Genomic DNA, 10,776 nt, shown 5'->3' with positions numbered 1-10,776 from the left:
CGCGCCCCCGCCTCCCAACCACCGGCCGGCGCTTCCCGCCCTCGGCAGCGATTGGCTCGCCCCGCCGCCGCTCACGGGCGGCCCGCCCGGATTGGCTCGCGGGGCCGCAGGAGGCGCGGAGCGGCAGCGGCGCCCGTTGCTGCGGGGACCGGGACGCGGCCGGAGGCGGCGGGCGGCAGCGGGGCCTTTGGGCGGCCCAGAGCGGCTGCGCCCTGCCGCTGGACACCCGGCCGCCGCGGGCCGGGGCTGGTGCGTCTGTGGGAGGGCGGGCTGCCCCGCTGCCCGCAGCGCGGGGTCGGGAGCCGCCGTGCGGCCGGCAAGCGGGGCCGTGGTGAGGGCGGGTGTCCCTGACGCGGTGCCTCCGTTGGCCTGGGCCTGGAGCAAGGCGGGTGGGCAGAGAACCGGCCTGAGGACCTCTGCGTGGCCCCTCAGTTCGTGGCCTGAGCCAGGGTGTCCTGCTGCCCTCGCCCTGGCTGCAGCAGCTGCAAACCCAAGTTGACACGGGGTTTGCCAGAGCTGGCGGTCACTGTAAGGCTTGAGCTGTGATTGCAGCGAATGCCTGTGGAGCAAAAGAGTCTATAATCTGAGCACAGGGAGGAAAGGTTGATTATAGAATCATAGAATCATTTAGGTTGGAAAGGACCTTTAAGATCATCAAGGCCAACCGTTAATTAAGTTCCATTTTATATGTTTTGACCTTACACATGTAAGAGTTTGGCTATACTTTATCCTTCCAGAAACCATAGGAGGAAAATTGTGCTTTAGGGACAGTACAGAATGTATTTTGTTCTTTCTTCATCCGTCACTTGTTTTTTCTACGTAGGTGAGCAGTGAGTATTGATATGGACAGTGTTTCCTCAGGCTCTTCTCTACAGTTCCTTGCCAAACTGCTTCATGATGCTCAAGAATCAGATGATGATGATGAACATGTGGTGAGTCTTTCATAAGAAATGCTTCCTTTACATGTTGTACCATAGCCTAACCCTGTTAACTGAGGAGAAGCAAATCTCTCTTTTCCCAGAGTGAGTAAAAAGAGAATGAAAACTTTAGAAGGTTTTGGACTGACTGAAACAGTTAGGAGATACTTTTAGGGTAAAATGCTTTTGAGGGAGAGAATAAGGAAGACACCCCAGGAAAACAAGGGGAGATTGTGACCACAAAATGGGAGGGAGATTTAATTTTTCAGCCTCAAGGAAATGAGAACATGTAGTTGAAAGAGGTTTAGATACTTTAGACTTCCCCCTACTTTTCCCTGAAGTCTGCCAGAGATGAAGGCAATTACAGCTAAATACTTCATATGAAGGGAAAAAAGTTGCTGCTAAACTTCTGAGAAAAGACTAAAATATCCAGAGGCAACTGAGTGTACTAATTCTGTGTATCGGGTATTGAAGAACTGTAGAGATAATTGGTCACTGAAGTACAATAGATATGTTGGTGATTGTAGAATAAGGAAGGGTTGAGTAATCATTCTGAGGTGAATGATCTGAATGATTAATGAGAGAAATGTATTTCCATTCTTTTATATCAATTCATCTCAGGACCAGATGAAAATCACAGCTTTTGGAAAATGTATGTTGTTCCTGCAACATGCAGCTGCTGCTTTTATCTAGGCATGCATGTGTGCGGGGGAGAAATATTTGGGATAAAAGGGGTGCATATCCCTTGAAATTTCCTTTCAGTAGGTGGTTGAAGTGCCCCTTCACAATCGAACTACCCTTCAGCTGTTTAATGCCTGCCTTTTAAAACTGGCATTATTGCTGTACATCTTTGCAGTAAGCATCTTTATTTTAAAAGAATTTGTTTACATCTGATTAATAAAATGAATGACACTTCAGAGACAGAAATGGAAAATTGCCACAAGGGATGTCAATTAAGTCTGAGTCAATCTGGGTAAATTGAAATCTTTATTTTGATTTAATTTAATGTTCTGTACATATGAGGCACTTTTATCAAACCAAGGAATCTTCATATATAGAGAAATGCCTGGCATTGGTCTATTAGCACTAAATTGATTCATAATTAGAGGAAAATGTTGTTGCCTCATATGATCTCTACTGTCTAAAGGAGTCCAAATGCTGTGATGTGGTTTTCACAAGTACCCTTGTTTTCCTGCAATATTTTCATGGCAGGCAAAACATGGAAATTTTGCCAAAATGCCATAGAAACTAATACTCAAAAAAGCACATCTGTCTGTAATACTGTGCTTCTGGGAGTCCTGCTTAGACCCAGTGTGTCAAGGTCACTTTCTGCTGGGTGAGAGTGAAGAAGAGAGAACGTTCAGTAGTTTGGTCATGAAATTGTGGGATAATATTTTTTGGATTCTAGCAGGGATTCATTTGACCTCAGATAAGATTTTATATTTATTGACATTATCGTTGTTACTGAGCTGGGATCTATTGAAAATTTGCCTTTTTTGCAGCCACGCTGTTCTGTTAGCGCCATGACTCCTGGTAGTATTGGACCAGTAAAGAAAGAGACCACTGGTAAGGAGGAGTGTTTGTATGTTTTAGCATTCAGTCCCATGTTAGCAGACTGTAACAGCTGTAGTAAGTTACCACTGATGGGGTTTGCTTTAATAAGAGAGTGGTTACTGACCTGTGAGATGGAAATAGCATTACATTTTTACAATTACACCATAAAATTCTCCTTTTCCTGAGAGCTGAACTGCAAAATAGACACAGAGAAGCAGAAAGGGTAACTCCAGAGCACAGCAGCCTCAAGTGGTGATGACAAAGTGCAGAGCACAGCCTGGTCACAGACTGAGGGGAATCATAACTGAGCAGCAAAAAGCTCCGTATAAGTACTCTCATGGAATTGTTAATGCTCACTTAGAACAAAGAAGGAAGATGGACTTCTAAGTACTCACCTGAAAGGATCTTCATGGAGTAAACTGCATGGAACTGAGCCTATGCCTAATGAGGAGGAAGAGCTATGAAGTGTACCGTGAAACACAGTCATACCATATTCCCCTCAAAAGGTTCACAACCCTGTTTAGACCACACATGGGAAGAAATAGAAGCTTTGTTCAATGCTGCCCTCAATAGACTGAGAGACATTTTTCAGTTACTCTCCTTCCTGCATCTAGTTCTTTGCCTGGAAACCCTGGACAGTTACATGTTTTCCCTGACTCCAGGTGTTCTGGCATCATATAGAAAGGCAGACTCTCAGACAATGAGAACAAATATCTTGAGGGTTCCTGAATTTGTGCCAACACCTTGGACTACTCAGGAAAGAAAGGAATAAAAGTTTAGTCTTGGCAAAGTTAATGTAGTTCTTCCTGGAGCTAATGCTGTCACTTTATTGGGCAGCTTAGTTATGAACCATAAGAAAGGTCAACAAGGACCAGGATGAGCATAGCAGGAAAGGGACTGTGGCAAATACAACAGAGTATTCTTGCTTGGGATTCCAACAATAACCAGAGATTCTACTATAAAAACCTTCAAGTTGCAGATTTACCAGCTTACTAAAAAATATATTTTTCCATGTAGGACAGGCATAAACCATAGCATTCTGCCCGTGAACTTTCACATGTCTTCAGTACCCTATCTGGGCTGTGCTCAATAATTAATGGTAAGAACTGGATTTCTATGTGAGGAGGAGGTGGTCCTTTTGTAAATGACTCTGCTCACTTAAAAATCTCATGTCAGGGGGCTTGGGGAAGATTAATATTTCATACTTCTACACTTTACCCATTTTGAAGTGCTAGATATTTTATGCCTGAAAGGAGGTTTTCCTTGACATAGAGGTTGGGTAAAGGAGACTTAAGGGAAAGGAAGAGAAAACATCCTCCCTCTGCAAATTCTCATTCATAAGATACTGAGGTGAAGGAGACTGTAATCATTAACTAGAATGCTTTTAATTCAAAGTTTTTTTCTGAAGCCTAGGAAAATCTAAGTTTTCAGCAAACCTAGAGGAACAGAGACATTCCAAAATATGACAGTGTGATTTTTCTCATCACTTACAGGTACTTTTCAAGTGAAATCTGAAAACAGCAAAACTATTTGGAACACGGAGGAGGTCCCAGAAGGATCTGAGTTTGATGATACCTGGGACCCTAGAGAACAGCCAGAGTAAGTGAGCTGAGACTGCTTGCATGGGCTTTACGCAGCATTAATGGAAATATGAGTTAAACAGCACCTACTGCATTTGAGTAAAACAGCCATCTGATAAGCTTGTGTCATGGAAGGAGAAAGGAAGGTTATTGGTGTTGCATCTAAAGCAACATGTGAGGAGTGATTTTAACCTCTCCCTTGGAAAACTGCTGATCTCATAACAGAAATGTAGAGTTGGTTTCTCCCATCATAAGATTACTTGCAGTGTCAGATAGTTGTATAAAGTGAGATTAGGAGGGGAAGTAGGCCAGCAAAACAATTTACTAGCTTTCAAATATGCCATTTGTGTGAAATACCTGTCTTTTCCCATTGCAACCAAGATGCATTCATTTTTCATAAATTCATAAAGTACTCCAACTTATATTTGCATTTCAAAGAATTAAGCTCTTTAGAGACAAATAGTACTGCAGGAAGGAAGGCTATATGCAGGCAGTTTTGAACTTTTAAATCTTGTCATTCAATCTTAGTCTGTCAAGGGACAGCCTAAAACCAGCGTCTTTTCCCTTGCTCATAAAAAAAAAAACAATAGCAAAAACGTTCTTGAAATAGATACAATCAGGCATGTTAGTTGTAGTTTGTAGAGGTCAGAAAGCCTTCAAGGCCAATCCACAAAGCAGCCTTTGCATTTCGAATCATCGTGTTTTGATGCCATATCCTGGAGTGCTAAATCCTGGAGCAGATGGACTGAAGCCCATGAAGCTGCATATTGTTCACTAGTTTGTAGTCCAGAATCCTAATTTTTCCCTGCACGTAAGTCATGCCATTAGGTGTTCATTCTCCTGATCTAAACACAGGACTGAGACCCACCTGAACTTAGCCTCAGCATTTCTGAAAATGATTTGGCATTCACCTATAGGCTCACATACAATTGTTCTTGAAACCGTTACTTGTGAGGTATAGAGCATGCTCTCTTTGTATTGTGAGCACAACAGAAGCTTTTCTCATGCCATTTTTTGACCCTTCCCCTCCACGCTGGGTAAAATGCAGTGCTTCTCTAGCCTCAAGCAATTATGACCTGTGTTGCACAGATGAAAGGGAGTATGAGTCTTTGTAACAGTTCATCAAATTGAATCAAGGAAAATGGCCCAAAATGAAAACAGATGGGTAGAGAGGTGCATCCAGAGCTATTAGACAGATTTCTCATTGACTTAGGAATTATTACATACACATATGAACACTGGAGATGTGAAAAAGTTTCCATAGACTCTTTCCAACAGCTTAGAGAAGTGACTCACTCCACTTATTTTGCTCAGTTTAGTAGGAGTAATGTATGTTCCAAATACAATCTTTAGTTTGTATTTCCTCATTCATCAAGTATCAAGACCAAGGGAGTACGTGATTCTACATTTTGTAGATGTGGAGGAGTAGAAAATAAATGTTGACCGAATGCAAAAGAATTAAGTTTTGACAAAAGAGTGTTATGCTCAGGCTGCAAGAATATGTTGAATGACAGAACAGAACACGTGTAATTGCGACAGCATCCTTTTCAAATCTGTTTCCCAAGAGTCTGTGGTGTTTCACTAGTTGACAAGAATCATATTCACTTAGGATGCATTTCCTGATCCTGCAAAGGCTGGTTAGTGAAGTAGAGGCAGCAAAGTGAGTGCATTAGAAGGTGGAGTGAATGATCTTCACTTGTGTTCTAGCTAACTCAGTCATGGCTCTGAACAGAAACCCAGTGCAGATGGGCTGAAGACTTGAAGGGAGACTGAAAAGAAGGAGAGACAATGCAATGAGGGTATTTATGGTCCTCTGAGAAATACAGTCTCCTTTAGTCTTCTGCCCCTTCTCCAGTATTATTAGGCAACTACTCCTCTTTCTCAGGTATCAGATTTTATTCAAACAGTGTGTGGGAACAGAGGATGTCTTCTTTGGGATGAGCAGAAAAGACCCCTCCACAGCCTGCTGCGAAGATATGGTGGTGAGCTGAACCTATATCTCCCATCCCTTCTTTGTGCTCTTTCTCCACTCTTTTCAATCTTGCTGCTTTCTTGAGGGACAGAATGTAAACACCACGCTGTATTGCTGCCTTTGGCCTCCTGTAGGATTTTCTTGTAGTTCTTCAAGCATTTGTAGATGATATTTACACTTGCTAACCTGAGGAGCTCCTGTGTATCTCCTCAAGGACCTAGTGTAGTCAAGAGAATCTGTGCAAATGCATATGCCACATACAGACTTGAGGGAAATAAAAAGTTGCTCTAAGATGAAGTTTCATCTTGGACACAATTTTGGAGGGGAGAGCGGCTGGGAAAGAGATGGTTTTCATCTGCCTGCATTTATTACAAGGTGTGTGTCAGCAGAATGCTACAATACTGACAGTCTTTAAAGGTACAAGTATCAGATCTTGTCCTATTATTATATGATAGAAAACCTCCCTGCTTTCTGAACTTCAGGACAGGTAGAACTGCTGTGCAATTTTTCTAGTAGAAGCAAGCTGTCCTTGGAATACACAAAGCCAAGGGGTTCTGCTGGCTGTAGAATACCTGTCAAGTACATTATCAGCTCAAGATTTTTAAGAAAATAGGATATCAATACACATCACTAAGCTATTGAAAGCAATGATTATCACTGTCATATTTTCTCTGATACAAATTACCTACTTAGAATGTTGCTTTTTAACACTAGCATCAAAATATAAATGAAGATGAGATCTTTTATAGTTTGTAGGGCTACATATCTAATCTCAGCTTTACCTCTGCCCATCATTTCAGATTAAAATCAAGCTGCCAGAGACAAAGTACTCAGACATCACATTAGATATCCAGGACAAGATTCTTGACCTTCGAACTCCAAAAAAGTAAGTGAAACATAATTGATAGAAGTACAGTTAATATCTTGTTTGAAAGGAGGTTTACCCAAGCCTCCAGCTGAATGCTGTGTGGAAAGCAAAGCTAAAGATGAAGATCGGGTTATTAATTGCACATGAGAAATAGATAAAGACAAAAACAACCATAGCCCATCTGTAGGTGTATAGTGTGCTATCTTTGAATCTGTGATACTGCTCTAGCAAAAATAGCTTTAAGACAGATTTTGGCTACTTAAACAGCAAGGCTTTAAGGGCCCAAAATGTCTGGCAAAAACTGCCCACGGTCTTGAAGGACTTCTTTGGAGTTTGCTTTCTAAATACTAATTTGTACAAATATATAACTGAAGGTGGTCAAAAATGTGCAGATACATTTTCAGAAGTTGAAAGCCAAATTGTGGACATATCCAGGCATGGATGCAGAGCTGGAAATGTTACAAGGTTTCCCTAAAGAGATTTCATTTGAGTTCTTTTTTTATTTCAAACCTACGAAGATAATCAACTGACTGATATACTCTCAGACTTCTCAGTCTTCCTCCACATTTCCCTCAGTGTGCAATTGCCCTGCCTGAGATTTCCAGGTAATTCCCATGTCTGTTTTGCTTTAAGTCCTTCTTCACAATAGAGTGCTTTCAAAAGAAAGCTTAATCCTCTCTCTGGGCTGACCTGCTGCATTAAATGGGATGTGGGAAGATCCATATGTGAATAACTTCCTGCAAATAAATTCAAGGTGCAGGCCATGGATTAAGGCCGAAATAAGTTCTGTCCCTAGTGGACTAACTATAGAAAAGCTACCTTTCTCACAGACAAAACCAGGCTGGGTCAGTTACCCCCTGCTTGGATTTAACCCAAAGATGCATCAGGAGTGGAAGAATGTTTGGAAGTGCTAGCTCTGAAACTGGAAAATCAGGAGGAATAATTGTTCAGCTAATGACTTGCAGAACCTATAGGTAATAAGAGGTGGCTTAATGCAATACTGCAGATGTAGGAAAACCTCAGCATTCTTTTTCTTTTGTAATTCTATCTTTTTGGTGACTCAGATCTGCTGTTATCTTCTTAGTATCCAGCTGTCTCTAGTCACAAGCCTAACAAATAAAAAGTTTGCTGTAAATCTAATGGTTGCTTGGGTACAGCCTGAGCCAGTGCTGCTTTCACAAATATAAGTGCAAGTCTTCTCAGTATGAAAGAAACAAACAAGATTTGAAGTTTTAGATACTGAAAAACACTGTACTCTCACAGGTGTGTAGGAGTGCTCAAAGGAACTGTTTCCAGCTCTGTAGTTCTGGGGCTGATTCTAAGCCAAGCTGATTTTAGGGACTTCTCCAAATTATAGCAAATGGCTGCCTTCAGTAGCTGTGGTGCAAAGGTATTTCGGCTGTACCTCTTTCAGCCATGGCTCCTACAAGACAGCTGAAAAGGTCTGAGAAAGAATCAGTGTGACTTAAGCCCCAGTTTAAAGTAGCCCCATCTATGCTATCATGTTGTCCTGTTGGGCTTTATAGTTTCGCTGGGCACATCTCTTGATCGTAAAGCATCCTTGATTCTGTTTGCACTGTCAATAGAGTGGAGGTCCAAGACTGGCCCATCATTCATATTGTTAATATATAAGCCTGGGATAAGAGGGGAAAGAGTCCAGACTCTCCATGAGCAAGTAAGTTTGAACTGTCGTCAATGAGAAGAGTTGAACGGGTCCAGTGTGAGACATCCTCGTGAGGAGACAAACCAGAAGGCTTGTCAGCCATTCCAGGAAAAGCTGTATGTCTAACATAGCGAGGGACTGTGGAATAGTTCCTGAGTCCAAGATCCAGCCTTTCTTTGTGTATTATGTGTGTGAGCCACAGGTAGGGGATCACTGAATTAATCTTCAATGTAGGTTAAAATCTCAGCAGCTTCATAACTGTCAATCCTTTCTCATACCTGATCTGTGTTTTGCAGTGCAGATATATCCTTTGTGAAACTGAACTGGCCAGAATCTGTAATCAGGCTGCACCACTTATTTCTTTTTACTAGAAAAGACAAACTCCTGAAGACATGTTCAGGCTTTAGGCATTATTCAGATTTTTACCACCAGGAGAGCATTATCAATGCAGCTCCTCCTTCCTCTGCATTTAAAATGCAGCACTGTCCAAAAGCAAGAACAGTGGAGAGAGCCTACAATCCATCATTGGAAGCCATTGTCAAAAGAAAGCCAAAAGAAAGGAATAGTGTTGGAAATATTTCAGGGCCTGTATAGCTGTGCACCAGGTATTGCAGGAACCCCACAACCTGTCAGGAAAACGAGATATACTGAAAGAACATTCCTTGGTGTACTGATTGGCGAATTGCAAGAGTAACTTGCAATGCTACCTCAATTGCTCACCCAGTCTGAGACACTGAAATTCTCTGTGTCCTCTTTTACAGGAAGCTGCTGCTGCACCTCCCCTACCGTGTAGACAGCAAGAATGGTAAAGCTCGTTTTCTGTCTGAAGAGGAGACCTTGGAAGTCACCTTGAGAGTATCAAGGATGTTTGATTTCATAAATTTTGCCTAATGGATAGAGAAATAGAGAAAGTTTGCAAAAGTAATCTGTTAGTTTGAAGTCTTCTTGAAACCTAATTGGTCATGAAATAGTGGATTGTTTCCCTTGAACAGTCCAGGGGGAATATCCCTGGAGAAATCGAATGACTCGGGAGGAACATAGCACCCATAGGTTTTATAAGCTGAGGCTGTCCAGCTCTTGCGCTGCTCTGGTTAATGTTCTGCTTCCTTCAGTCTGATACAAGCTCTGAATCAGAAAATAGGAGATTACAAGTCTGTAAGCCAGAGAAAGTCCCTTTTTTTTTGTGGTTATGGCACAGTGAGGCTCTGGCCAATGAGTCTGGTACTCCATTACTGTTGCAAGACTTGGAAATGGTAATATTCTTGCTTGGCCTCCAGTGCTGGGACTGGGGCCAGTTCAGAATCTCGTCTTAGCTGCTTCTTGATGAGAAGATCAAAGCTCTCAGGGATCTATATCCACATCTGAGGCTCCTTTACACTGGCAGAACAAGGTAACCAGCCATAGTTGGATTGTTGAACAGCTCAGCTCTTTTGAACAATTTTTGACAATGTGTGGTTCAGTGTCATCTGTTCACCTGCTGTCCCCCCAGCTATTTTTCTGATCTTTCTTGATTAATAAAAGAATGTGTTCCAATGAACAATTCCAGTTACCTTTCACTCTGCCTTCTCTATATTAGGTCCCAAGAGACTTCCTAAAAGTGAGATAAGAGGAACTTTGCATAACAAAGCATCACTTAAAGGCCTGAAATGCGGCAAAAGCTTTTCTTTGGCCTTCAGGTCCAATACAGAGATGGGTAACCAAAATGTTTCTCTGACTAGCTTCTGGGCAAATACATTCATTTAACATTGTTAATCATGCAGGAAACAAAGGTATTGGCTCAATGATCAAAGTGGAGAGGACAAGCAGGGCCTTGCATGTTGATGGACTTCAGGTACCCTTAACCAAAAGCTTGCAAGCACTTTAAAAACAAAATGGCTTGGGTCCTGCATTCCTCTGGTGTAGAAGTAGAGGAAAATAATTGACCAGCTAGGTTGCAGACAGTACCCATGCAGCTAAATTTGTGGCAGGCTGTAATGAGAAGATGAATTCTCCATGACAGATTGAAGACACTGACACTGAGTTTCCGGGTATACTTTTTTGTTTTGTCAGGAATTTTCAGAATTCACAGTGTGTTTGTAATATACTGCATTATAACTCTAGGACAAATTAAGTTGGTGTCTGGACATTTCAACCACTTCCCTTAAAAGTGGACTCATTGCTTGGGTCAGAATAATACTGCTACTACTAATACTGCTTTAGTGTTAATGCACTGGAAAGCAGAT

At 42.0% G+C, this 10,776-nt stretch overlaps 1 protein-coding gene across 1 annotated transcript; it reads left to right on the top strand.

Moving 5' to 3' along the window:
- Positions 1–131: 131 nt before the first annotated feature.
- On the top strand, positions 132–9,624 carry DNAAF6 (dynein axonemal assembly factor 6). Its single transcript, XM_082322830.1, has 7 exons — positions 132–249; positions 824–932; positions 2,420–2,483; positions 3,965–4,070; positions 5,937–6,033; positions 6,824–6,909; positions 9,316–9,624. Exons 2-7 carry the CDS (start codon positions 843–845, stop codon positions 9,443–9,445), a joined length of 573 nt encoding a protein of 190 aa, XP_082178956.1. The 5' UTR covers positions 132–249; positions 824–842; the 3' UTR covers positions 9,446–9,624.
- Positions 9,625–10,776: the final 1,152 nt, after the last annotated feature.

The sequence above is a fragment of the Platalea leucorodia genome (genome assembly GCF_965183815.1).
Source record: "Platalea leucorodia genome assembly, chromosome: 10".
Lineage (NCBI taxonomy): Eukaryota > Metazoa > Chordata > Aves > Pelecaniformes > Threskiornithidae > Platalea > Platalea leucorodia.
This window is presented reverse-complemented; position numbering and strand designations above follow the sequence as displayed.

Bases quoted from the DNA above. Each gene is read 5' to 3' on its own strand.
- DNAAF6 (XM_082322830.1), top strand. From the start codon at position 843: ATGGACAGTGTTTCCTCAGGCTCTTCTCTACAGTTCCTTGCCAAACTG. The intron at 4,071-5,936 runs GTAAGTGAGCTG...CCTCTTTCTCAG, and splicing joins GACCCTAGAGAACAGCCAGA to GTATCAGATTTTATTCAAAC. The intron at 6,910-9,315 runs GTAAGTGAAACA...CCTCTTTTACAG, and splicing joins GACCTTCGAACTCCAAAAAA to GAAGCTGCTGCTGCACCTCC.